The 27,816-nt window shown below is 40.6% G+C and overlaps 4 protein-coding genes across 7 annotated transcripts in view; 3 read left to right on the top strand and 1 right to left on the bottom strand.

Moving 5' to 3' along the window:
- The first annotated feature begins 728 nt into the window (after window positions 1–728).
- Window positions 729–6,251, top strand: srsf3a (serine and arginine rich splicing factor 3a). 2 transcript variants are annotated; one of them, XM_068712145.1, is made up of 7 exons: window positions 729–834; window positions 1,560–1,613; window positions 2,689–2,893; window positions 2,989–3,123; window positions 5,325–5,348; window positions 5,441–5,521; window positions 5,626–6,251. In XM_068712145.1, the coding sequence occupies exons 2-7, from the start codon at window positions 1,610–1,612 to the stop codon at window positions 5,651–5,653; spliced, it is 477 nt and encodes a 158-aa protein (XP_068568246.1). In that variant the 5' UTR covers window positions 729–834; window positions 1,560–1,609; the 3' UTR covers window positions 5,654–6,251. The 2 variants fall into 2 exon arrangements, with proteins under 2 accessions (XP_068568246.1, XP_068568247.1); XM_068712146.1 differs by lacking the exon at window positions 5,325–5,348.
- Window positions 6,252–6,885: 634 nt separating this feature from the next.
- rab44 (RAB44, member RAS oncogene family) lies at window positions 6,886–20,686 on the top strand. The gene is made up of 9 exons (XM_068712141.1): window positions 6,886–16,994; window positions 17,836–17,909; window positions 18,224–18,294; window positions 18,400–18,528; window positions 18,612–18,693; window positions 19,632–19,746; window positions 20,161–20,259; window positions 20,349–20,425; window positions 20,554–20,686. Exons 1-9 carry the CDS (start codon window positions 6,906–6,908, stop codon window positions 20,636–20,638), a joined length of 10,821 nt encoding a protein of 3,606 aa, XP_068568242.1. The 5' UTR covers window positions 6,886–6,905; the 3' UTR covers window positions 20,639–20,686.
- A 2,220-nt stretch (window positions 20,687–22,906) lies between these two features.
- On the bottom strand, window positions 22,907–25,835 carry trub2 (TruB pseudouridine (psi) synthase family member 2). The gene is made up of 8 exons (XM_068712142.1): window positions 25,474–25,835; window positions 25,156–25,290; window positions 24,741–24,815; window positions 24,582–24,643; window positions 24,405–24,486; window positions 23,945–24,017; window positions 23,591–23,727; window positions 22,907–23,481 (listed from the first exon to the last, which is right to left on the bottom strand). Exons 1-8 carry the CDS (start codon window positions 25,589–25,591, stop codon window positions 23,198–23,200), a joined length of 966 nt encoding a protein of 321 aa, XP_068568243.1. The 5' UTR covers window positions 25,592–25,835; the 3' UTR covers window positions 22,907–23,197.
- hdhd3 (haloacid dehalogenase-like hydrolase domain containing 3) overlaps window positions 25,821–27,816 on the top strand; it is a 3,328-nt gene continuing 1,332 nt past the window's right edge. For 2 of the 3 annotated variants that reach the window (XR_011103252.1, XM_068712143.1), the window contains exons 1-3: window positions 25,821–26,084; window positions 27,074–27,408; window positions 27,642–27,816. The exon at window positions 27,642–27,816 is cut by the window's right edge. Coding sequence is in view for 2 of the 3 variants with exons in the window: in XM_068712143.1 (XP_068568244.1) it covers window positions 27,079–27,408; window positions 27,642–27,816 (505 nt within the window). In the remaining variant the exon portion in view is untranslated. Of the gene's footprint in view, window positions 26,085–26,108; window positions 26,302–27,073; window positions 27,409–27,641 lie in introns of those variants that run through there. The other variant, XM_068712144.1, reaches the window with a different exon arrangement.

The raw sequence follows: 27,816 nt of genomic DNA, 5'->3' as shown, positions 1-27,816 counted from the left end.
TATAGGTAGATGGATTGGTGGGATCTTTAGCTGGTTTCCTGATGGGTACTATAACTGATTACTGTAACTGTTTCCAACATCCTGGTAATTTTCCTTCCAGCCAAAAACCTTTGTTATATAAATGCAAAATCACTCTTTGGGATCTTCCGGCAAATATGTTGCATTACTGCTCCCACTACTGGTTATAACCAACCACTGTTGTCCTATTCCATTGTAGCCGATTATCGCCAGACTTAAATAGTCTGGTTGCTTTCTGAGCATACAATTTCTTATGATACATTCTTATAGCCCCTTTCTCCCCCTCCATGGTCTTTCTACTGTCAATCACATCTTTAATCCTGGCTTCTCCTCGTGTTCACTGCCCCTGTGGCATTGCAATCATAGCCTTCTTTCCTCTCCATACTTCCTGCATGGAATTAGGACGTGCAATATTGTCTCGGTTTTCTTGACACTGATTAGGTAATTAGTAAACAATATTTCATATACACGGTCTTGACGATTCCTTGCGGATCCTGTTCTGCCCTGAGTCATTACAGATCTGTATTTTACTTTCTGTCATCACTGCTGCCCGTGTTGCATATATCTGTTAGTGGATCCTTTACAAAGCTATTTTTTTAGGTTAATCACTGCATTTCCGATCCCTATCACTGTAATATTCCTGAACTAGACTTTATTTCCATTTCAGTTTCTCCATGTCTCACAAACCGGATGTAGCGTGTTGGTCTATATCTACGTGTGGGTGGTGTCTATGGACACAATGAGTTAAGCTAGCAGTTGAAACAGACGGCGTGTTGGCGGCTGCTAACGTTTTTATCGAATTGCAGATACAAAAGGGTGAGCTACGTGTCTTAAATATACCGATCTGCTTGTTTCCCTCAATGTTTATACTATGTGAGGTCGGTTAGTGTGCTAGTGGGCGCAGATGGTTTATTTTTTTAACCGTCGTCGCGGTTATGCTAAATTTCCTTGCTAATGCTAATACATGCTGCTAACAATGCTAGCGTCAATGTACGCGGGGGTTGGGAATCGTGGCTACATACATATTTGGTAACTGTTCGCGTTAACTAAGTTGGACACGAAAGTATCAGCTTTGTGTACGTTAGTGAATATGTCGATCAGGCAAATATGCAATGTAAACTAACCGAGAACATAAAACGATAGTCAAAGATAGTCTGGTACGTTGTGACGCACAAGCTAACACATTCCTAATACTTTTGGTTGTTAGCTAGCGTTAGCTTGGTAATGTGCACGTATACGTTAGCATTTAAGTAGCACGTTAAAACCGACAAAGTAGTCCACTTTATTTTTGGTAATTGCATCAGTTAACGGGTTTGCAGTATTGTTTTAATGGTACGGTTTGGATTCAAAATGAAATGTTATTCTTGAACCCTCTCTAATAGAAACCGCTCTTTTAAACGCTCGTGCAAGCTATTGATGTAGAACGTTCGTCAAACACGAGACCGAGAGAAAATGGACATTCAATTGAATTGGTGAAATGTATGTTACACAAAGGTCAGGTATGTGGCTCTAATACTAATTCTGACTGTCTTTCCTTCCAGGTACATCTGACTGCGGAACTCTTAATAAGAAGATATTTTAATCTGGTGAAATGAGTAAGTCACGTTGATTTGTTACTTAACGTTAACGGAGTGTACTATCTGATCCAGCTCGACACACTACAGGGTGTTTCCTCACAGGACGTCCTATAGCTCAGGTGATAAGCCACCTGGAACTTGACGTACTCTGTGTAATTATCAATTTACTAACCGAACCTTACACGATTTAAATCTAGTAAGTGTATATGGCATTTTCTCATTATTATAATTGCATCAGTGTTAGTGGATAGTTGCCGGGGGGGGGGGGAATTAAGATTTAATCAAAACCACCAGCCACTCAATAGTAAATAGTTGTCAGAAATCTACCACCATTTTAAATTTTGCCAGCACTTGGCCGGTGGTGGCAGTTGCCAATTTCCCACCCTGGTAGTGTCCCACTTCAAATAAAACATTGGTGTGATATTCAAGAAGGTGTTCACAAGAGTACAAAATGGCCTTCAGTCTGTTTGTTTTTACTGGAAATCAGTGCTCGTCTATTTGTCTCATTGAAATGTTTACAGTGTTTTTACTTCAGATGCTAACAATACATGATTCTGGGGCCTTTTCTCCATGAACTACACAGTAAAACACTACTGCAATAAATGCCGTGCCATTTCAGGTGGACTTCCTACAATGAATTACCTTTGGCTACGTCACTACTGCTGTATTTGCGGAGTACTGTAGGCGCTAGCGGCTCGTTGTATACATATAGTATACTCTCCTGTATTCTAAATAAGGATGGGTTTTTACAAATGCCATCTTCTGTGACGTTTTAATTGCAAAGATATGCAAAAATCCCTGGTAAGTGTTTTCATAATGAAAGAAAAATGATCAGGACATCAGCGTTTAAAATCAGAATGTTTTCAATCCTAGTTAACAAGACAAACTAAACTGAAAAACAAGATGTGATTCATATGAACCTTTTTGATCATGCAGATTATTGTGATTTGGAATTTCAGTATCCAAAACATGTTGAGGGGCACGCAAAGTCAGCGAACGTTCATCTTGCGAGTCTTAATTGGATGATGCCGAGTCAGTTATCGTGATGCAACATTAAACGCATCCCTCCATGTTTTGTATTTCTTTCTTTTAGGTCAAACCGACCAATTCCCCCTTGACTGCAAGGTGTATGTTGGGAATCTAGGAAACAATGGAAACAAGACTGAGTTGGAAAGTGCTTTTGGGTACTATGGACCTTTAAGAAGCGTCTGGGTTGCCAGGAATCCTCCCGGCTTTGCTTTTGTAGAGTTTGAAGATCCCAGAGATGCGAACGATGCTGTGAAAGAACTGGATGGAAGGTAACAGTCGGCATATTTTTTTTTTTTTAAGTAGTTGTTCCTTTTTTGTAGTGCATGTTTTTGCGCCGTTTCAACTAATGTGAGGACTTGTTTAGACACATGTGTGGCTGTCGGGTGCGTGTCGAGTTATCCAATGGGGAAAAGCGCTCAAGGACCCGTGGCAATCCTCCATCCTGGGGTAGACGGCCTCGTGACGATGTAAGGCGACGTAGTCCTCCTGTCAGACGCAGGTATGTTGTTCCTACTTAACTATTCGTTTTACTGTTTTTATTTACAGTCTCATCTGCACTGTTTACTTTTTTATTTTATTATTGTTTTTCAAGCACAATTGACAAAGCATATATTATATTCCCCACACACTGTAAGCATAATTTTTTTTTTTTTTTTTTTACTCCCATCAAAATATTAGTTTGGCAAATCTGTTTAACTCTGACAACCTCCCACAGTGACAAACATTTAACTCTGACCTATTAATGCTTAGTGAACGTTTAAGCCAAAATGAAGTAGGAAGTTTATCATAGCTGTGGCCTAAATTTACTTCTCACTCTCAAGTGCTGTAAATCAATAAAATATAATTATTAGCACACATACAAAATGAGTGCATCAATAGAGAATCTGTGTATCCGACTGCTTCAGGATTGGATGTATTGATGCCACTCACTTTTGTGTTTTTTAAAAATATAAAACTATATTAACCAGAGTGACACTTTTTTTTTTTAATCTTTGCTAAATTTACAGCTCAAGTCAGCACATGATCTCTTATAATGGTATGTCTGTAAGAAGACCACGCTCTACTAGAGTGATATTGCTTTACGGGGGCATCTTAAGAGGCACTTCATAATCCATCCAACATTTTTATAGGTAATTTCTAGAATTACATTCTGCAGGTGTACATTTTGTTTTCTTTCTGAGTTCAGTTGCCATCTATTAATAAAACTGAACCCCGTTGCAGAGTCACCACCACGCTTCTCACCATCTGAGTCAGTCAACTAGTCTTCTTTCAGCATCATGTGACTGCTGACCAGGGAGCCCCAATCAGCTTGGCTGGTGTTGTCACATGACCAAGGCGCACCGCCAGTCGTCAGGTTCCACCAACCGTTTGGTTCCTGAGCATGCAGTTCGCAACATCCTCCTCCTCTTCCTCCAACCTTAATCCAATCGACAGCGGCCCACTTCACATTATCAACCAATCAGCGTCTTTACTCTCTATTCTCCACACAACTACTGTATCAACGGGAACAGCCCTTGGCTTACATCCCCCATCCCCCCCAAAAAAGGCAGGGAAAATCTACAACTACCCCTTCCAACCAGCCACCAAGCAACTTCATATCGCCAACATTTGCATCATGTGGCAAATCCTCTCTGCAATTCGACTTCCCTCACCATCAGTCTGGCTTCCTTGCGTCATATCTATCTTGTCCAAATCCCCCAAAATAGTAAGTTGCATTTATCCTGCTCTTTGTAGTTTTTATGCTTACTCTAGCTTTCAAAGGTGCTTGACGGTTTTCGCTCAGCAGTTAAGTATTACAGAGCAAGTGCAGAGCTGCACAAATCTACAGATCAAAGTTGTGGTCAAGGAACTTTGCCGTTAGTGTTCTATTTTTATTTGCAAAAATGAACTACGTTTTATCTGATGTTCACCATGTAATTGGGCTACAGAGTGCATTGTCATGGTTCGACATTAAGCCGTCTTGGTTGATAACTATCGGACTAGAGTGTACTTTTTTTTTTTAGCTTTAATGTTCTTCCCCTTTTCCGTTGACGATATCTTTTTACCTCTAGCGCTTCATTTAGAATGTCAGTTTTTAAAGTTGTTTTGCATCAATCGTTAGAGCAACACATGTAGGTTACCTGTGGTTTTGATGCTACAGTCACAAGTCAGTGGTTCACAAAATGTCTTTATATCCAAGTTTCTTTGAACTGAAAGTAAACCCAAAGTCCGTTTGTGATCCGGTCCGCTGTGTCGAACCATTTCCTTCTATCATGGACTCTGTGTAGATCAGATGCAGGCTGTCTGCCTCCAGTGTTGTTGAAAAGCAGTTTTATAGCAGCCTTGCAGCAGACAGATGATCCAAGAACATGTTTTGCCCATTTGTCATAATTTAATTTGTAACATAATATAGTTGTGTGTGTTTGTGCGGCGCCAAGGCACGCCTTAATGTCGACCCCTGATTTTGTTCTATATTCTGAAATCTGGCTCCATGATTGGTGCTCATTGGACAAAGTTTCCTTTTTAAATGAATTGATCTTGGTGCAGTTCATGGATGCAGATGGTGCTTCTATTATCAGACACTACGTGTAACCAGGTTTCCACGTGTTATCCATGTCTCTAAGGATCAGGAATACCAGGTTTCGTTAGTGATAGGAGGGCAAAAATCTTTCCTAATTTTATTTTTTTTGCTTCGTTTTTTTTACTTGACGTACAATATAGGAGGAGGAGCCGCAGTCGCAGCAGGTAAGATTGTAACGGTTTTTATTTAAAAATGTGTCTGTCGATTTAAATAATGGTAAAATTCATGTGAATTGTTTTTTGGTGTGGTTCGCCAGGTCTCTTTCAAGAGACAGAGGCAGACAACGATCTCTCTCCAGAGACAAGAAGTGCCCAAGATCCATCTCACGGTCAAGGAGGCGAGTATTATTATTATCATCATACTGTACTCCATGATGGCTGGGATATGTTTGTTTGCAGTTATTTGGCACTTTACTGACGAGTTTGTTTGTTTGTTTTACAGTCGTTCCAGGTCTAACGACAGAAAATGAGGACCTCAAACGATCATTCATCTGTGGATCTTGCTATTGTTGGGGGGAAAATACTAATTTTTATAGTCATGTTTTTCTTTTCTCCTGGGTTGGTCAAGTTACATATTGTGTATTGGCAGTCTGTTGAAATAACAACAAAGGACTGTAGTCTTTTTCTCCTAAAGCAAATTCTATCGTACCCTGCATGTTTTGAAATGGAATACTGGATTTTTATTTTTATTTAGTTTTACATTACCATCCTGTTTTTTAAATTTTTTTTTAATTAAAGCTCATGTAATGTTTTTATTTGTTTTTTTGTTTGCTTTTTTAAATTCTTGGTTTACTCTTAAATTACCGGCAATGGATTCATGCGAGATCCACCAGTAGAATACTTTCTAGCAGTGATAAAAATCAAACTGGCAACTAATGTTAAATATTGGCACTGTTATTTGCAGGCTATCCTTCAAGCCAAAAACATCTGTAATTCTGTTTTACCTATGTCACTTTTGCAAAAAAAAAAGAAAAATGCATTTACTCTTTTCAACTTTGCTTGACTCTCTGAGCTGACGATTTGTGCTGCAGATAAACAACTTGTTCAATAAATGGTTTTCCAAGGTGACTTATCGTGTTGCTTCTTTGTGTTTTTAGATGGTTGCATAAACCAATAAGCTTAAATGTATGTAAACAAAAAAAAAAAAGTCATCATAATCCAGTAATCGATAGCCATTTAGTAAAGTAAATATGGAACATAAAGCTTAATTCAGTTCAGGAAGTACCGCATGTCACTGCTATCGCCTGCTCAAGCCTGCAAGTGTAACCCACACAGGAAGTCATGGTTCCTGTAAAGGAACACTTCCTCCCTTTTGTGAAACGTATTTGCCGTTCAGCATAGGCGGATGACTTGACATTGCAAAGCAGCCCGTGATGTGAGACGACAGAGGTTTGGGAGGTGAGTGTATGTGGCGTCGTAACAATTACGGAGAAGGCTGGAAATCTAGTCAAATTAGTTTGCTACGTCAACCAAATGTATTTACTAATTAACATAAAGGGTTACTTTAGTGGTATGGTAGTAATGGTAAATGCATTTCAATGTTTTGTTTGAGAACAAAATGATTGTGAATGTTTGACTGCATTTATTGGAGACAGAAATTACTATTGTGTTTACTGTATTACATATGTAGTTGTAAGTCGGTGGATGTTTTCTGATGCAGATGTGTAATAGATGTAAACTTGATTTGAATGTCTCAGGCTTTCAGAGAGAAGATAAGAAGACATGTCTGCTCAAAGTGCAAAGAAAAAGAGGCTTGGTTCACGTCGCAGGGTAGCAAACCAAAATGAAATGTCTAAGACTGATGACTCCCACCTAACGGACAGTTCCTTTGTAGCTCAAAGTCACATACCAGAAGAAAATACTGAATCTTTAAATGTATTGGCTAATTTTCACAATTCACAATCTGAAACCCAACATCCACCATCGCCTGAACTCTCGGGGAACAGACGGAAACTGGGGTCTAGTCGACGGCATAAAGAAACGCACGTTAAGGACTCTGTGACTGAATCGTACCAAGAACCTAGAGATAAAGTTGAGACAGATATGCATGCAATTGATTACACATTCGAAAGTGTGATACAGCACGTCAAAGACTCTGTCGCTAAATCAGACCATGGATCTACAGAGGATGTTGTTGGAAATATCAGTAATAATGAAACTCTTGAAACAACAGAAAGGACATTAACAATAGAGACAGCAGAGCAGGAAATATCAATGGAAACCTTGCTGGAAGGAACAGACAAATTTGACACTGCTCAGACTGAAGATGTTGGTGATCAAGTTAAAGAAAGTGCACAAGTTGGCATCTCCAATCTCAATAGTTCACATTTACAGTCAAGTTCAACAGAAAATCAACAGACGATCGACCAGCCAAATATCAGGGAGATGCCTGATGAAGAACTTCCCAATGTGGGTTCTGTAACAGAAAAAGAAAACAAGGAAAGAGACGAGGACACAGAATGGTTAAGGCAGGATGGAAATTTACTGGACAAATATTTGGTGAGTCAAGATACGGAGTCTTCTATCACACCGGAGATAACAACAGAAAAACACAGCAGCAGAGAGCATACAGAACCTGAATGCAGTGTTGAACAAGAAATATTGTCATCACCAAAAGAGGAGTTGCTCACAAATGAGGAACAAAATGAGATCTTCAACTTACCTAAAGTCACAGGTGATCATCACTCAGAGGTTGCTGTAAACAAACCGCATGAACAGGATGTGGAGCCAACAGAAAATCAAGAAAGTTCTCAACTTGATGACTCATCTGAAAATGAGATTCATGATGCCACAGACATTTCTGAAATCATTTCTGGACACCTGATGAACCAAACTGAAGTCAGTGACACATTCCAATCAAAGTTGACAGTGAAAGATATTGATGATTCTCCCACCAATCAGGACAATTCAAATCCTGATGACAAACAGGATGAACATCCTGCAAAAGAAAACAACTTTGAGGCCTCAGAGCAGAAACATGAAGATTATCATGTTTATGAAAACAAGGAACCACAAATCAGTGACACGGAAAGAGTTGACACTGCACTGGGTCAGGTATTTGAGATTGAAGGCAGAGTAGAAGATGATACAAAACCCAGTGATGAACAAACGGGTCACCAGGAGAAGGAAGGACTCTTCTCTGAAATGGAGGAGAGTGCGTCTTCTTTACAAACCCTGCAATCAGAAATAGATGTTCCCTTTGACTCCCAACCTCAGCAAAATGACACCAGCTTCCACCCCATTGGGAATAGAAGAAAACTGGGGTCTAGACGTAGAAATAAAGGAAGACAGCATGTCAAAGACTCTGTTGCTGAATCAGATCATGAACCTACAGAGGATGTTGTTGGAAATATCAGTAATAATGAAACTCTTGAAACAACAGAAATGACATTAACAATAGAGACAGCAGAGCAGGAAATATCAATGGAAACCTTGCTGGAAGGAACGGACAAATTTGACACTGCTCAGACTGAAGATGTTGGTGATCAAGTTAAAGAAAGTGCACAAGTTGGCATCTCCAATCTCAGTAGTTCACATTTACAGTCAAGTTCAACAGAAAATCAACAGACGATCGACCAGCCAAATATCAGGGAGATGCCTGATGAAGAACTTCCCAATGTGGGTTCTGTAACAGAAAAAGAAAACAAGGAAAGAGACGAGGACACAGAATGGTTAAGGCAGGATGGAAATTTACTGGACAAGTATTTGGTGAGTCAAGATACGGAGTCTTCTATCACACCGGAGATAACAACAGAAAAACACAGCAGCAGAGAGCATACAGAACCTGAATGCAGTGTTGAACAAGAAATATTGTCATCACCAAAAGAGGAGTTGCTCACAAATGAGGAACAAAATGAGATCTTCAACTTACCTAAAGTCACAGGTGATCATCACTCAGAGGTTGCTGTAAACAAACCGCATGAACAGGATGTGGAGCCAACAGAAAATCAAGAAAGTTCTCAACTTGATGACTCATCTGAAAATGAGATTCATGATGCCACAGACATTTCTGAAATCATTTCTGGAAACCTGATGAACCAAACTGAAGTCAGTGACACATTCCAATCAAAGTTGACAGTGAAAGATATTGATGATTCTCCCACCAATCAGGACAATTCAAATCCTGATGACAAACAGGATGAACATCCTGCAAAAGAAAACAACTTTGAGGCCTCAGAGCAGAAACATGAAGATTATCATGTTTATGAAAACAAGGAACCACAAATCAGTGACACGGAAAGAGTTGACACTGCACTGGGTCAGGTATTTGAGATTGAAGGCAGAGTAGAAGATGATACAAAACCCAGTGATGAACAAACGGGTCACCAGGAGAAGGAAGGACTCTTCTCTGAAATGGAGGAGAGTGCGTCTTCTTTACAAACCCTGCAATCAGAAATAGATGTTCCCTTTGACTCCCAACCTCAGCAAAATGACACCAGCTTCCACCCCATTGGGCACAGAAGAAAACTGGGGTCTAGTCGTAGAAATAAAGGAAGACAGCATGTCAAAGACTCTGTTGCTGAATCAGATCATGAACCTACAGAGGATGTTGTTGGAAATATCAGTAATAATGAAACTCTTGAAACAACAGAAATGACATTAACAATAGAGACAGCAGAGCAGGAAATATCAATGGAAACCTTGCTGGAAGGAACGGACAAATTTGACACTGCTCGGACTGAAGATGTTGGTGATCAAGTTAAGGAAAGTGCACAAGTTGGCATCTCCAATCTCAATAGTTCACATTTACAGTCAAGTTCAACAGAAAATCAACAGACGATCGACCAGCCAAATATCAGGGAGATGCCTGATGAAGAACTTCCCAATGTGGGTTCTGTAACAGAAAAAGAAAACAAGGAAAGAGACGAGGACACAGAATGGTTAAGGCAGGATGGAAATTTACTGGACAAATATTTGGTGAGTCAAGATACGGAGTCTTCTATCACACCGGAGATAACAACAGAAAAACACAGCAGCAGAGAGCATACAGAACCTGAATGCAGTGTTGAACAAGAAATATTGTCATCACCAAAAGAGGAGTTGCTCACAAATGAGGAACAAAATGAGATCTTCAACTTACCTAAAGTCACAGGTGATCATCACTCAGAGGTTGCTGTAAACAAACCGCATGAACAGGATGTGGAGCCAACAGAAAATCAAGAAAGTTCTCAACTTGATGACTCATCTGAAAATGAGATTCATGATGCCACAGACATTTCTGAAATCATTTCTGGACACCTGATGAACCAAACTGAAGTCAGTGACACATTCCAATCAAAGTTGACAGTGAAAGATATTGATGATTCTCCCACCAATCAGGACAATTCAAATCCTGATGACAAACAGGATGAACATCCTGCAAAAGAAAACAACTTTGAGGCCTCAGAGCAGAAACATGAAGATTATCATGTTTATGAAAACAAGGAACCACAAATCAGTGACACGGAAAGAGTTGACACTGCACTGGGTCAGGTATTTGAGATTGAAGGCAGAGTAGAAGATGATACAAAACCCAGTGATGAACAAACGGGTCACCAGGAGAAGGAAGGACTCTTCTCTGAAATGGAGGAGAGTGCGTCTTCTTTACAAACCCTGCAATCAGAAATAGATGTTCCCTTTGACTCCCAACCTCAGCAAAATGACACCAGCTTCCACCCCATTGGGAATAGAAGAAAACTGGGGTCTAGACGTAGAAATAAAGGAAGACAGCATGTCAAAGACTCTGTTGCTGAATCAGATCATGAACCTACAGAGGATGTTGTTGGAAATATCAGTAATAATGAAACTCTTGAAACAACAGAAATGACATTAACAATAGAGACAGCAGAGCAGGAAATATCAATGGAAACCTTGCTGGAAGGAACGGACAAATTTGACACTGCTCAGACTGAAGATGTTGGTGATCAAGTTAAAGAAAGTGCACAAGTTGGCATCTCCAATCTCAGTAGTTCACATTTACAGTCAAGTTCAACAGAAAATCAACAGACGATCGACCAGCCAAATATCAGGGAGATGCCTGATGAAGAACTTCCCAATGTGGGTTCTGTAACAGAAAAAGAAAACAAGGAAAGAGACGAGGACACAGAATGGTTAAGGCAGGATGGAAATTTACTGGACAAGTATTTGGTGAGTCAAGATACGGAGTCTTCTATCACACCGGAGATAACAACAGAAAAACACAGCAGCAGAGAGCATACAGAACCTGAATGCAGTGTTGAACAAGAAATATTGTCATCACCAAAAGAGGAGTTGCTCACAAATGAGGAACAAAATGAGATCTTCAACTTACCTAAAGTCACAGGTGATCATCACTCAGAGGTTGCTGTAAACAAACCGCATGAACAGGATGTGGAGCCAACAGAAAATCAAGAAAGTTCTCAACTTGATGACTCATCTGAAAATGAGATTCATGATGCCACAGACATTTCTGAAATCATTTCTGGAAACCTGATGAACCAAACTGAAGTCAGTGACACATTCCAATCAAAGTTGACAGTGAAAGATATTGATGATTCTCCCACCAATCAGGACAATTCAAATCCTGATGACAAACAGGATGAACATCCTGCAAAAGAAAACAACTTTGAGGCCTCAGAGCAGAAACATGAAGATTATCATGTTTATGAAAACAAGGAACCACAAATCAGTGACACGGAAAGAGTTGACACTGCACTGGGTCAGGTATTTGAGATTGAAGGCAGAGTAGAAGATGATACAAAACCCAGTGATGAACAAACGGGTCACCAGGAGAAGGAAGGACTCTTCTCTGAAATGGAGGAGAGTGCGTCTTCTTTACAAACCCTGCAATCAGAAATAGATGTTCCCTTTGACTCCCAACCTCAGCAAAATGACACCAGCTTCCACCCCATTGGGCACAGAAGAAAACTGGGGTCTAGTCGTAGAAATAAAGGAAGACAGCATGTCAAAGACTCTGTTGCTGAATCAGATCATGAACCTACAGAGGATGTTGTTGGAAATATCAGTAATAATGAAACTCTTGAAACAACAGAAATGACATTAACAATAGAGACAGCAGAGCAGGAAATATCAATGGAAACCTTGCTGGAAGGAACGGACAAATTTGACACTGCTCGGACTGAAGATGTTGGTGATCAAGTTAAGGAAAGTGCACAAGTTGGCATCTCCAATCTCAATAGTTCACATTTACAGTCAAGTTCAACAGAAAATCAACAGACGATCGACCAGCCAAATATCAGGGAGATGCCTGATGAAGAACTTCCCAATGTGGGTTCTGTAACAGAAAAAGAAAACAAGGAAAGAGACGAGGACACAGAATGGTTAAGGCAGGATGGAAATTTACTGGACAAATATTTGGTGAGTCAAGATACGGAGTCTTCTATCACACCGGAGATAACAACAGAAAAACACAGCAGCAGAGAGCATACAGAACCTGAATGCAGTGTTGAACAAGAAATATTGTCATCACCAAAAGAGGAGTTGCTCACAAATGAGGAACAAAATGAGATCTTCAACTTACCTAAAGTCACAGGTGATCATCACTCAGAGGTTGCTGTAAACAAACCGCATGAACAGGATGTGGAGCCAACAGAAAATCAAGAAAGTTCTCAACTTGATGACTCATCTGAAAATGAGATTCATGATGCCACAGACATTTCTGAAATCATTTCTGGACACCTGATGAACCAAACTGAAGTCAGTGACACATTCCAATCAAAGTTGACAGTGAAAGATATTGATGATTCTCCCACCAATCAGGACAATTCAAATCCTGATGACAAACAGGATGAACATCCTGCAAAAGAAAACAACTTTGAGGCCTCAGAGCAGAAACATGAAGATTATCATGTTTATGAAAACAAGGAACCACAAATCAGTGACACGGAAAGAGTTGACACTGCACTGGGTCAGGTATTTGAGATTGAAGGCAGAGTAGAAGATGATACAAAACCCAGTGATGAACAAACGGGTCACCAGGAGAAGGAAGGACTCTTCTCTGAAATGGAGGAGAGTGCGTCTTCTTTACAAACCCTGCAATCAGAAATAGATGTTCCCTTTGACTCCCAACCTCAGCAAAATGACACCAGCTTCCACCCCATTGGGCACAGAAGAAAACTGGGGTCTAGTCGTAGAAATAAAGGAAGACAGCATGTCAAAGACTCTGTTGCTGAATCAGATCATGAACCTACAGAGGATGTTGTTGGAAATATCAGTAATAATGAAACTCTTGAAACAACAGAAATGACATTAACAATAGAGACAGCAGAGCAGGAAATATCAATGGAAACCTTGCTGGAAGGAACGGACAAATTTGACACTGCTCGGACTGAAGATGTTGGTGATCAAGTTAAGGAAAGTGCACAAGTTGGCATCTCCAATCTCAATAGTTCACATTTACAGTCAAGTTCAACAGAAAATCAACAGACGATCGACCAGCCAAATATCAGGGAGATGCCTGATGAAGAACTTCCCAATGTGGGTTCTGTAACAGAAAAAGAAAACAAGGAAAGAGACGAGGACACAGAATGGTTAAGGCAGGATGGAAATTTACTGGACAAATATTTGGTGAGTCAAGATACGGAGTCTTCTATCACACCGGAGATAACAACAGAAAAACACAGCAGCAGAGAGCATACAGAACCTGAATGCAGTGTTGAACAAGAAATATTGTCATCACCAAAAGAGGAGTTGCTCACAAATGAGGAACAAAATGAGATCTTCAACTTACCTAAAGTCACAGGTGATCATCACTCAGAGGTTGCTGTAAACAAACCGCATGAACAGGATGTGGAGCCAACAGAAAATCAAGAAAGTTCTCAACTTGATGACTCATCTGAAAATGAGATTCATGATGCCACAGACATTTCTGAAATCATTTCTGGAAACCTGATGAACCAAACTGAAGTCAGTGACACATTCCAATCAAAGTTGACAGTGAAAGATATTGATGATTCTCCCACCAATCAGGACAATTCAAATCCTGATGACAAACAGGATGAACATCCTGCAAAAGAAAACAACTTTGAGGCCTCAGAGCAGAAACATGAAGATTATCATGTGTATGAAAACAAGGAACCACAAATCAGTGACACAGAAAGAGTTGACACTGCACTGGGTCAGGTATTTGAGATTGAAGGCAGAGTAGAAGATGATACAAAACCCAGTGATGAACAAACGGGTCACCAGGAGAAGGAAGGACTCTTCTCTGAAATGGAGGAGAATGCATCTTCTTTACAAACCCTGCAATCAGAATTAAATGTTCCTATTGACTCCCAACCTCAGCAAAATGACACCGACTTAAACCCCATTGGGCACAGAAGAAAACTGGGGTCTAGTCGTAGAAATAAAGGAAGAAAGCATGTCAAAGACTCTGTTGCTGAATCAGACTATGGACACAAAGAAGAAGATGTAGAAAGAACCAGGGGCAATGAAGCCCTTGAAACAGTACAAATGTTATTGCCAATAGAGAGAACAGGTCATGAAGAATTAAGTAAAGGGAGTCAGTATGATATCATGCCTGCGACACATGACAGCTCTTTGTATTCAGCCATTATGCCTGGTTGTTCTTCTGAGGTTCAGAGCCCCACTCTAAAGAACTATCCAGAGGCTGTCCTGGAAAGTCTGATTCCTAAAAGTGAAAATCTTCAAGAAGATCATGATGAAAGAGAGAATGACTTTAAAGTGGAGGTGTCTGATAAATCAGTGGAAGCCACGCTGGAAGGAGCAGACAAATCTGACACTCTTCAGAGTCAAGAAGTCAGAGGTGATCATCATGCAGGGGATGCTTTAAACACACAGCATGAACAGGATGTCGAGCCAACAGAAAAGCAAGAAATGCCTCAAATTGATTTCTCATCTGAAAGTGGGAGTCATGATGCCACAGAAAATTTGGAAAACATTTCTGGAAATCCGAAAGATCAGACTGAGGTCAGTGACACAGACCAATCAGAGTTGATTGTGAAAAGTAGTGAAAGCCAAGTAGAAAATGATATAAAACCCACTGTTGTACAAGCAGATTATCAGGAGAAGGAAGGACTCCTCTCTGAAATGGAGGAGAGTGCGTCTTCTTTACAAACCCTGCAATCAGAAATAAATGTTCCTATTGACTCCCAACCTCAGCAAAATGACACCGGCTTAAACCCCATTGGGCACAGAAGAAAACTGGGGTCTAGTCGTAGAAATAAAGGAAGACAACACGTCAAAGACTCTGTTGCTGAATCAGACCATGAACCTACAGAGGATGTTGTTGGAAATATCAGTAATAATGAAACTCTTGAAACAACAGAAATGACATTAACAATAGAGACAGCAGAGCAGGAAATATCAATGGAAACCTTGCTGGAAGGAACGGACAAATTTGACACTGCTCAGACTGAAGATGTTATTGATCAAGTTAAAGAAAGTCCACAAGTTGGCATCTCCAATCTCAATAGTTCACATTTACAGTCAAGTTCAACAGAAAATCAACAGACGATCGACCAGCCAAATATCAGGGAGATGCCTGATGAAGAACTTCCCAATGTGGGTTCTGTAACAGAAAAAGAAAACAAGGAAAGAGACGAGGACACAGAATGGTTAAGGCAGGATGGAAATTTACCGGGTCACCAGGAGAAGGAAGGACTCTTCTCTGAAAGGGAGGAGAGTGCATCTTCTTTACAAACCCTGCAATCAGAAATAAATGTTCCTATTGACTCCCAACCTCAGCAAAATGACACCGGCTTGAACCCCATTGGGCACAGAAGAAAACTGGGGTCTAGTCGTAGAAATAAAGGAAGACAACATGTCAAAGACTCTGTTGCTGAATCAGACCATGAACCTGTTGTGTTTGTTCATGTAGCTGATGTGAGTGACAGTAAGAGAAATGTAGATGTTAGTGTGGGGTCATCACAGATAGATGATTTTTCAGCCACTGTGTTTGCTGGAAGAAACACTATAAATCCATTGCCGTCTGTAAATACTGAAGACACTATAAACACTGGTATCTCAGGGGGGGGCTTCGTGTCTTCATGTGAGACCACACAGAGTACCCAAAATGACGAGGAAAGGCCAGAGAGTGTAAACATAATACAGGACCAAGCTTTGAAATCAACAGAAGCTCTTGTTTTGACAGATTTGGAAATAGTGAAATCCGTAGTCAAACGAGGAGCTGGAGAAGAGCATATAACTGCTCGGGCAAGTAAACAAGAGCCGGACGACGCAAATGAAGGAGCTCACGATAAAAATCTTGAGATTAAGAATGCAAGTTCATATTTGGATTCACCCAGCAAGAGAAGAAAGATGGGCTCCACCCGCAGGAATCTCGGAACAGGAACCAAACAGGAAGACTTGCATCAAAAGCAGAACGTGAATGATGACGCAACAGAGACTCCAACTCATGCTATCGATGTAAAGCCTGAAAGTTCCTCAAGCATCAAAAAAGACGAGCTACAACTTCACATGAAACACAAAGACAGTGGCACTGAAACAATGGAGTACAGCCACACCGGTGAGTCTCTCAAACCTCTGGCCCACCAGACATTTGAAGAAAATCCTGTTTCTCAAGGCCAACTATTAGAAACAGAGCCTCAACTGACTCCCAGTGATCTCCCAGCAATACCATCCACTTCTCCCAAACATGATTTACTATCAGAATCAGCATCTGGTGGAAGAAGAAGAAAATTGGGATCTCACCGGAAGTCACATGGACACCAAAACTCTGAAAACCAAACTGCAAGAGGGGACAAAATAACAGATACACAGAATGAGAGAGATGTCAGAAGTATCAGAGAAGAAGGTGCCGTCAAGATTGAAGAGCTGAGAGACGAATGTTTGGGCCCAGACAAAATACAAAAGGTAAGCAGCAAAGAGTACTTTTCCCTTTACAATCCGGTAGTTTCTTGTAGGAATCTTCCATTATGATTGTTTCACATTGAACTGAACCCGATGAACAGATTGCAGTTAGCTTATTAGTTATGACCAATTCTTAGCGAACTTTCTAAACATCGTGCTGCTTTTTCTTATATTTATATCTTTTAGCCTGAAGTGAGTGATTATTAAAGAGCATTTGGTTCTTTCGCACAGTAAGTGAATGTTGTGCTGCGCTTCCCATTTGCAAAAATCTTCTTGCACACTGGTCAAGTGCTTGTTGCAAGAACAACTAAATGACCCAATAAACCAAAATGAGGAACACGTCCACACGAAACGTTTCACATGCTGAAAAGGGGAACATAAACATGTATCTCGCTTCTAGATCTAGTATGGGGTGTGTCTGTTTGAAGCATTCAGCTTGTTTTCATTCACTTTAATGACAGAGGGAAGGCCAAATGTTTTACAACTACATTTATTTATTATGAAAAAATACCCTTTTTATGTAAAAGTATTAAAATAAAAGCCTGGTTACTTTTCCTTTTTTTTTTTTTTTTTTTTATAAAATGTCATATTTAAGTAGTTGTAACATAACATCATTGCACAAACAGTGCAAAAAAAAAAATATTTCTGGGAAACCTGTCAACTCCAAAGTTTGGATAAGCAATTGTTGACTGTCCAGAACTTAATACAAAACAAATGAAGACTAACATTTTATCATTCGGAAAATAAATGAGAAAACTATATGCTGATAATCTAAATGTCATGGATTGAAGGTGAAATCTGCATCGAGTGTCACCTCATGTTTGAGATGTTTTTGTCTGTTCAGGTTGATGAAAGTCACAAGAAGCCATCATCCAACCTCAGCACCTCAAAGGAAGGAGAGCACTCGAGGCCTGTGAGGTAAGTCCGACTCTGAGGAACAGAGATGTGAACGACGAGCCTCGTCCGGCCAGCTAGCTGTAGGGTTGCTATCAGATAAGATGCTTCATTCATACCAACATGGGCCAAATGTCGGTAAAATGATAACAGCCTAATTCAGTTTAGTTTTAGTTTTTATCTCAACTTTAAATATAACATGTGGTTTGGTGGAGGATACAGATGCCAGACGATTAAAAACACGCCTGAATGACAGTAGCATTTTTTTTTTTTTTTTTAAGCATGCCACTGTATGTGCCGTGTTTAGTTTGAACTATGTTTGGTTGTCTGTTCAACAGTGAGAAGACGGCTGAACCAGTGACTCCAGTTCAACACCGTTATGCTGACAGTCAACAGAAGCTTTCTCTGGGTAAACAGGACATTCATGCACACAGCAGTCAGAGATAATGAGAGAGGGAAGTTTGAATGGAGAAATAGAAACACAATGTGAAAAAAGTAGTGCTCTTGTTTGCAGCAGGTGGAGCGGATCTGAGATCAAACAACTACAATGTGATGATGGTTGGAGACAGCAGTGTCGGCAAAACCTCCTTCATGAAAAGAGCTCAGAGTGGAAAGTTTTCTTTAGATATACCCGCCTCTGTCGGTGAGATCCTGATCTTCATCCTATCATATTCCCACAAATGTGTGTAAATATACAGAATAATGTGACACAAAGGCGTTTTGTAGGACTTGATTCCTGCATGTGGACCGTGGTAGTGGAAGGGAAACCTGTGGTGCTGCAGTTGTGGGATACAGCGGGTCAAGAAAGGTAAGTATCCTTTTACAGTGAATTAATGGGGCACTTCTTGCTGTTGTAATCAAACATGAACTATAGGTGAAAGCTCTTTTTTCTAATAAATCAGACAAGAGAGGTGTAGAACTACATCCAGCATTAATAATAACTATATTGGTGTTTCGGGGGTCCCTCGATCTCTCCCTATTGAGGAAGTCGAGCTAGCTGCCTTTAAAGACGAAAACATCAATTTGTGCCTCATGACTAACGTAGTGAAGCACTTCATGATGACCGGTGTTGTTGCTACAGGCCCTGTTGCCATTTGTTTAGCGTTTGGACAGAAGCACTTTGCCTCTCTCTGGTGGTCTGGGACAGGTTTTCTCATCGTCGCCCAATCTGAAGGCAGAATCCCGGGTTCTCAGCAACGAGCTGAGCACAGATACTGTGCATATGTGAGCTAGCGCTGGCAGCAGCCTTCCAGAGCATGTGCTGACAATGTGCTCCAAAAACACACAATATCTCCCTCGGGGCCAGTTCGTAACCTGTTTCAGAACTGGTTTTGCCACACCTCAGCAATGTTGTGTTATGCTGGAATTAAGGCACCAGGTGTTGACAGTGACAAGGCTGTTGGGGAATGCAGAATAAGAGGCTCCTATTCACTTCATTTTATCATAAGCAGATTGTAGTCTGAAAATGCAAATAAAAGGACATCACATGAAAAGAAGTTTGACACTAACTTTGTTGCCCTATATAATAACACGGGTGTATGGAGAGTGAGATTCACTCAACATGGTATGTGTGTTGCATTATAATTAGTGTGTCCCTCCGGGAAAGGTGTCCAGAAAGGCACACAACTGAACACCTTTTGGGCTGTTTAGGCCCAGTGTTTCTCACCGTTAGTGGCCTCTGCTGATTTAAAAAAAAAAAACAACAACAACCTGTAATCAGATTACATCCTTTCTTATCCTTCAAAGGTTTCACAGCATCACAAGACAGATTTTCCACAAAGCCCACGCATTTCTCTTGATGTATGACATCACTTCCTCTCAGAGCTTTTCTGCAGTCAGCTACTGGGCAAACTGTATTCAGGTAAGTTGTCACTGGTTTTGTTTATAATTAATTTTTTTGTTACAGGTATTATTCAAGGCCAGACACAGAGTAAAGTTGCACCTGTGCTCTAAAAGCCTTTATTAAATAGTTGTTCTCTTGTTATATTATATTCAATTCAAAACCTTCAAGAACCTGAATATAGACTAAATAACAAAAAGACAAACATATGCTGAATTCTGTATTTAAAACAGTAGCACTCACTCATTTACAGTAACTACAAGCAATATGCTATAAAACACTGCATTCCAATATCGATGTGTGATGGATATCATTTTCAGTCTTCACCTATTAACAGCTTGCTTAGGATCAATAGCACAACGGACCTAGTTGTCTGAAACGTGTCAGCTTGGTCTGCAGAGAGACGTTTGAATTGATATCCGAACCATTTTGCAGGAAGGGGCTGCAGAAAGTGTGACCATTTTACTTGTGGGCAATAAGAGCGATCGTGCGGAGCGGCAGGTTAAAACTCAGGAGGCGGAAAATCTTGCAAAGGTATGGATCTGTGACCTTACTTCCTTGCACACTCTTAGCTCAGAGGTCACCGACATCGTTCCGATCAAACGGCCGCTTTATTCCCACAGGAACACAACTTTGGATTCATGGAGTGCAGCGCTGCCACAGGTGAAAATGTGGTTCAGTCTTTGGAAACCGTGGCCAGGTAACACGCCCGTTTGACTGTTTGCATGTTCTTTGATATTCTCTGTGCTGAAGCGTTGCTTGCCATCCACGCAACTGATCGTGTTGTTGTTGTTGTTGTTGTTGTTGTTGTTGGTGGGTTATTGCCAGGATGTTGAGACAAAATGATGACGCAAGAGATGATGCCGTGGTGCTGCACAAAGAGCCCCAACAAAAGGCATCAGGATGTTGCTGAGCAAGATGAAAACTCCCTGAGGTGGAAATACAACCATCTTTTAATCAACACATTGTCTTCATTTTTTGCAAGTGTATACAAGTTCAATTCAGTTTTTCACAATCCCTGATGGCTGTTTTGTTATTTCTACCAAGCCTTACAGGTACGTTATTGATTTAGAGCTGTGTGTTCAAATGGAGTACTGCAGGGCAAAGGAAGATATATATTTTTTAATTGTTAGTTACTAATGTTTATATATATATATATTCCTCAAATAATTATACTATAATAAGTTCAATAATAATGTAAATAATGGAACGAACGCTCCCCCCCCCCCCCCCCCCCTTGTTTTCCACTGGTCGGGGGGTAAAACATATTTCAAAGGAGTTACATTATTAAAGTTTGGGAACCACTGATTAATATGAACATGTAAGAGTAAAATATTACTGTAGTGCCATGAAAATATACTCAAAATGGAGCATTTACAGATGAGCTTGATGTGTTTTCATGTGTACTTACTGTATGCCTTCATGTATATACTATATATACTATATACTGTATAGCAGGTGCGGGCGCTCTTCAGAGGCAGGTCAATGAAACAGGTGTAAGTGATCAAGCAAATAGTTATTACATAATGAATAATGGTGTCTTTTTGTTGGTGTTCTATCTTGTTAAGACGGATTTCTCTGCGATTTGAAATGAATGCTTTAAAGTCAGTATTTGCAGTCGTCTTGTTCAGACTGAGGTAGCTGCATTTAAAGATGAATTAACTAATCTCACTGAGAAACTTAACTTTTAGAACTTTCTGTTCAGAAGTCTCTCCGGTCCTAAATTTCAACAAAGAGAATCCTCCATGTTGTGCGGCTATTGAGTATATCTTCTATCGTGTCTATATTTTTTATGAACATTACTTTAATGAAAACAAATATATATTCTAAATGTGTATGTAACATGTTGCTGTTGCTCGATCTCAACAGGCAAATTACTAATTTGAAGTTACAAAACGTGGCAACACATTGATTTTATCAACTATCTCCCAAAATGAATACTTTTTATTATAAATATGACTTTTTGGGGAATATTTCAGCGTTTCAAAGTATCTTGTGCAACAACCCTGTGAACAAAAAGCCTCTTTTCATTGTTGAAGCCGAGTTTAGTGCCGAGTGTTATTCAATAATTACATGAAGTTCCTTTTGATTTTGTACGATTGCCATCTGTTCTTAATGAATGGCATCATTGCAGTTGTCACACAGCTGTCAGACAACCATAAATACATTTCATGCATCTATAATTGAAGACAGAGGGAGTAAAATAACTATCAGTTAACACATCGTGTTTGTGTATTTGCCTGTAACTTGTGTGACTTCATGCTTTATAATCAGATGGTTCTAATGTCTTGCCTCACGCTTAATAAACGTCCAGAATGACGACGGCGTGCTCACATCGTTCATTTGTGTCCTTGTGAAAAGTTGAGCGTTTCCAGACAAAGGCGCCATTGTTCCTGCGGGAACAACAAGTCCTTCGCTGGTATGAAGAGCACGACAACAACGGCGCCACTGCAATAAACCTCAGAACATCCCAGAAGAGCTTTTGTGAGAACCAGAATTGTTGAGAGCGTCTTCCAACATCATCAGAGGACACAGACGTTCTCACCAAATCCAACATTAGAGGTTTACCCTCCGGGAGAATTCATCTCGTTTCCGTTAAGTCGTTCAGATAATTCAGTTTTAGACTGGAACATGTAAACATTGTTCAACATGAGAAAACACGCGAAGCTGCTTTATGTACGATATAGGATCACATATTTAGCAAAGCATTTTTAACAACTCTGAATATTTAATTCATCTTTACTGTTCTCAAGGAATGTCCTACTTTCCCCATAATTAGTGTCACATTTCAGTTCAACTTCTTCACAGAAAACCACCTAAAAATGACAGAGAAATTACAGACATGTGAAATGAGTCGTTTCAAAATGAGTTAAGACGCAATGCGTGGTGGATGTTACCAGTGGTGAAGCTATCTGTTGATTTCACTTTGTTTTAAAGAGAAACAACCACAGCGGAGAGGAGAAGGTTGTTAAACAGGATATGTTGTAAATAGCTTGTGGGTTTTTTTTTGTGCTGATAGAATATGTGCATCGTGTCATCTACAGACCTTAAAGAGTGTTGATTTAACTTTACTTGTCATACAAAAGCCACTTTGTACTAATTCACAGTTTAATATCTTGTCTATAGACTCTGACATAAATTGACATCAAATTGCAGCAAAAACAAACAGGTTTCTTAAAAATGTTGGTCAAATTCTCTTTTAATTTCGTCAAAAACAAACCATTATAATATGATTTTGGGATTAAGTTAATATCACACGCACGACCTTATAACATTTTACCTTTGTGGATGGAGATAAGTTTGCATATAAATAATGAGTTGTGTGCAACGTGATACCTTTTCTCCAGCATCTGTGTTCTTTCACATCTCTTTTCCAGCTGAAGCTGTGAGCGGTTCTGTGACTGGTACCAACCGCTCCTCACAGCGACAACGACCGATTTTAATTGTACCGACTGCTGCTTTGTCTCTAGTTTCATTTCACTGAGTCGTCGTACTCTCTTCTGTCGACCGAAGTGCTGGCTCCTTGATCTGTGTGCGGGAATATTCTAGATTTTTTTTTTTTAGAGTGGTATTGTCTGATGGCCGGTAGAACATCCGCAGCGGTCCAGCGGTGATGGATCAGAGCGTCCTGCAGGGCGAAGGGTCCGTCTCTGGTCCGTCGAACTCCTTTACAGGCCGCCGTGCTGCGCAGCTCGAGTCCGATCTCATGCACGACTTTGCGCAAATATTTCTGAGTTTCATTTAAACACTGCACCTCTGTAAGAACAGAGACAAAAAAATATCAGTAGGTAAACCTGAATATTTTATGTTTCAAATTGTGAAATGAGTTTTTTTTTTCCCGTGCGTTCAATTGAAGATTGTTTACCTAAAGTGAAGCTGGGGGGCTGGAAGTGAACGCAACGCAAGCCCGTCAGAATGGGCTGGGATTTCCCCTCTGGACCCAGTAAGCCGTGCACAGCCATCTCATAGGCTTCCTGTGAGCGCATGTCGACGTTGGAATACCTTTATACACAAAAAAAAAAAACAGTCATCTACCTGCAAAGACAAATAATAATGAAGCTTTTTACTGTGGCTCCGCTGAAGGAACTTTGTGGACTGATCATAAGTGCATGGGGTCTGATTCTACTGTGAAGAACAGAGAAAAACAAGACTAAGAGCAAAACATAATTTCATCAATTTAACGTTTATAGAAATGTAAAAAGATATTAGGTTTGGTTACATTAACAAGGCCTTCTGATTGGCTCCCTCCAGCATCGCTAAGACTCTGTCCAGCTTATCCTGTGTGATGTGACCTGTTGAACACGACGATATTTAAGGGTGAGACACGGCAAAAAGGAACATTAACTGATAACGTGAGCTTAGGCGAAGTTTAGCTTGTGATTAATAAATGACGTGTTCTTCATTTTAAAGATGTAAATGTAGCAACGGCATGTTTACAAATACTAGTATGCTTAATAGATACTAACTAAAAATAAATCGAACAATGTAATTGTTTACAGGTACAGTGTATTATTGAATATCAGTATTGAGCCAACTGAAACAGTTATTTCAGGTAAAGTCGTCGTGTCGCTTTAGATAAAATACTTTGTCTGAATTGTAATGATCTAAATCTCTGTGTTATGAACAGAATCAACTGTTGAAACTGAATAAATAAAAAGGAAGAAAGTAAGCCATCGTACCGTAAGTGGATCTTTCCACAACTCTGCCCGTGTGAGAGAAATCATCTGTTGCCGTCCCAAATTCTCCCTCCAAAGTGTAATCCTGTAACATCCCGAAACAGCATGAAACACACAAGCATGTGCATATTGTATCCTCTTTGTATCTTGATGTAAAACCAGCAGACGTGTTGATATTACCCTTGTGACTCGTGTTCTGTACAGATCATTCAGAGCCTTGTTCCCGTTCCCGACGGCAAGAACTAAAGTTAAAAGAAACAAAAAACGGTGTGAATATTCGTAAAAGACTTCGTAAATGAAATACAATATGAAAAAACAAACTCAGCTGTAAAATCATACCCAGAACACCAGAAGAGAATGCATCCAGGCGATGTCCTACTCCAACTCCAATATGCTGGAATTCAGGTCCAGTGACTAAAACACACAGAGGAAACACATTTGATTCACTTAAATACAGTCACAGACGCAACAACCGTCATTCCAGCTGACATCAACCTGCACTTCTGAAGTCACTAATGAGCCATCAGGATAGACGTCATATATGGTTTATTTTAATATGTCCAACAAGAGTGTAGTTTGGGAAAAAGTTCATTTTTGCAACAGTAACTAATGAGGAACATGCGTGAGAAGAAGCACTGTAGTAACACATTAATTATCTGGGTCCTTAGGACACACAGCATTACATGAGAAGACACGTGTGTCCTGATGTGTGTGGACAATAAGCGGGTGACCCAGGAGGAGTCCACACACGTACCCAGAGGATGCTGGGACAGTACTGGCACAGAGGCTGCAGACAGTGCGAGTCCCTTGGGTGCTTCAGCCTCACTGACTGGGTGCGTCAAGAAGCGGACCTCCTGAGGAAGTGGCTGGGACGGTGCAGCGTTTAAACCTGCGAGAGGACACACGAAGAGGACAGGATACTGGGATTTAAATGGAATCCAAGGTTAAGAGACAATGCTGAGTGTCTGGTTGTTCATCTGCACATTAACGGGTTATCATGCCTAACAGCAGGCAAAGACATGTAATTGCGGATGGATCGTAGGATACGATTTTAAGGGTATGTTGTCCTCACCTTTAAGAAGATTTGTCTCAATGCTGTCCCGAACGAGTTTCCAGTGGACACCAGAGGGTTTGTACACACAAAACAGACCCTCTAACCTCCGAAACATCCGGAGAGCTGGAGTTGCCATCACGTTAGTAACGTCAGGCCATTCCTTTGTCTTAAACTAGTGAAACGATATTAGGTTAGCTAGGTTACATCTCTTGATACTTTTCACGCGGAGGGGTTTGTTTTTGCTTTTGCTCCACTTGACTGCATGCGTGGTAACTTTTGCGCATGCGTACATCTCTGGTAGATGACATTTTTGGTAGCTACTGTTTTGACCATACTGCCGCCTGCTGTACTGGATGTATAAACGCAATGATACCACGACCACTACTCAACAAGCCACATTTAAAGCAGACACCGGGATAACAATTAGCGACAATATGTGTTTGGTTTGTTAATTGACAAATGTTGGGGGTGAATTAAACCAGGGAATGGACTTCAGAAGAGCTAAATACTCCACACCACTGCAGACGATGGTAACAGCTGCCGTAAAAAGAACCAGCGAAGAAGAAGACAGGCTAGCTAGGAAGCTTGTTTACGACACAACCGTTGACGGTTCTGAAGATTTGACTTCGGTAACGTTACGTACTAATCGTCAAAACCTGTGTTGTGCGTTTGCTTTAGTGATGTTAGCTTTCTGTGCAAACAGAGGCTGACAAGTAGCTAATAAGGCAAACGTAATGAATGTAATAATACAGAGGTCATTTTACGTAACGTTAGCGTACGATCTTTTTTTTTTTATTCTGGTCAGAACTTGTAACCAAGACGACAGTGACGACAGCATGTAGTTAGGTGGCGTAACGTTTTACGTGTGTGTGTGTGTGTGTGTGTGTGTGTGTGTGTGTGTGTGTGTGTGTGTGTGTGTGTGTGTGTGTGTGTGTGTGTGTCATAATGAACGTCAGCAGGGATTTAACATTAACCTTCTGTGATAATGTGTAACGCTAGCATAGCACAGGGTTGTCTGATTCACTGTCAGTTCACGACAGCAAGACGTGTCCATTTTAAACCAAAGCACCTTTGTGTCTTGAAGGGGGTCAAAGACATAAATAATATTAATGGTGGCTGAGTTACATGGAGTTGCTTCATTTTCAGGGTGCTGGTATAGTCAATGCTGATATTACCAGGACACCTGAGTGAAACCGCCATCCTTAAAACTACTAACGATTCATGGGCAGGTGTTTTAAATTCATGTGCAACTCAGGTCCGAGTCTAACCCTCAGTCAAATGGTCGAAGGGCTAAGAAGTGGTGCGGATGTCTGAGGCTGGGGTTGCTCGGTGACATCTCCTGGCCTCTTTATTAGACGATGTTAACATTCTTTTTTTATATATATATAAATATAAATTTCATAACATAGATAAGGCCCAACTCTGTCAGCATTGGCCTTGCAAGGTTCAGGGTTGGTTTAAAACAGCAGATGGCGTGTTGAGCCATTTTCAACCCATGAAATGCCGATTTTTTTATTCTATCAATTTGGCAAGAAATGTCAATATTTACACCAGCATTGACGTTTCATCACAGTGCTGTCATATAGTTGAGCTTACGTCTGTGGTGTTGCCTCTCTAGGTGCGATGCGAGCTCCTCTGCGCTGGGTGTTATGGGACGTGAAGGACACCCTGCTGAAGGTGCGTGCGTCTGTGGGAGAGCAGTACTGCAAGGAGGCCGAGCGGCTGGGCTTGAGCCTCAGTCCTGTGGAGGTTGAAGCTGCTTTCCGTCAGGCATATCGACATCATTCCAGCAGATACCCAAACTATGGCGTCACTCGGGGCCTGGATGGACGGTCCTGGTGGATGAGCGTGGTGCGGGACACTTTCTGCCAGTGCAGGGTACAGGACCCAGCCCTGCTCAATACAATGGCTCACAACCTTTATCACAACTTCTGCAATGCAGAGAACTGGGAGGTGAATTGCAGATGACATGTGGCATACACATCCAATAAATCAATGAATAAATAAGTAGTTACTTTTGAAATTAACAACTTATTTATCATCGTCAAACGATCCTTTGGTTGTGTTTAAAATAGTTTTTTGTAAAGCATTACTACTGTTTTCTTTTTATATTTGTGTTTACAGTTGTGAATGAAGAAGCACAGAAAATGTAAACTTACAATTGTGTATTTGTCACTTTGTTTTAGGTATTTCCAGACTCAAAGAGGACCCTGGAGAGATGTTCTTCTCTCGGACTGGAGCTGGGTGTGGTATCCAACTTTGACGGCCGCCTAGAAGAGATCTTACGCGCTTGTGGCCTGCTGTCTCACTTCACGTTTCTGGTGACATCAGAGGAAGCGGGTATAGCAAAGCCGAGTCCAG

The sequence above is a fragment of the Cebidichthys violaceus genome, unplaced genomic scaffold, assembly GCF_023349555.1.
Source record: "Cebidichthys violaceus isolate CVI_PGR_0920_01 unplaced genomic scaffold, fCebVio1.0.p SCAF_17, whole genome shotgun sequence".
Lineage (NCBI taxonomy): Eukaryota > Metazoa > Chordata > Actinopteri > Perciformes > Stichaeidae > Cebidichthys > Cebidichthys violaceus.
The sequence above is the reverse complement of the archived record's forward strand: the minus strand, read 5'-3'. Positions and strand labels throughout refer to the sequence as shown.

Coding starts and splice junctions, on each gene's coding strand:
- srsf3a (XM_068712145.1), top strand. Junction 2,894..2,988: donor GTGAAAGAACTGGATGGAAG/GTAACAGTCGGC, acceptor GGACTTGTTTAG/ACACATGTGTGGCTGTCGGG. Junction 5,349..5,440: donor AGGAGCCGCAGTCGCAGCAG/GTAAGATTGTAA, acceptor GTGGTTCGCCAG/GTCTCTTTCAAGAGACAGAG.
- rab44 (XM_068712141.1), top strand. CDS start 6,906: ATGTCTGCTCAAAGTGCAAAGAAAAAGAGGCTTGGTTCACGTCGCAGG. Junction 17,910..18,223: donor GAGCACTCGAGGCCTGTGAG/GTAAGTCCGACT, acceptor TCTGTTCAACAG/TGAGAAGACGGCTGAACCAG. Junction 18,295..18,399: donor TCAACAGAAGCTTTCTCTGG/GTAAACAGGACA, acceptor TCTTGTTTGCAG/CAGGTGGAGCGGATCTGAGA.
- trub2 (XM_068712142.1), bottom strand. CDS start 25,591: ATGGCAACTCCAGCTCTCCGGATGTTTCGGAGGTTAGAGGGTCTGTTT. Junction 24,816..25,155: donor ACTGTCCCAGCATCCTCTGG/GTACGTGTGTGG, acceptor TGTGTGTTTTAG/TCACTGGACCTGAATTCCAG. Junction 23,482..23,590: donor GCCCCCCAGCTTCACTTTAG/GTAAACAATCTT, acceptor CTGTTCTTACAG/AGGTGCAGTGTTTAAATGAA.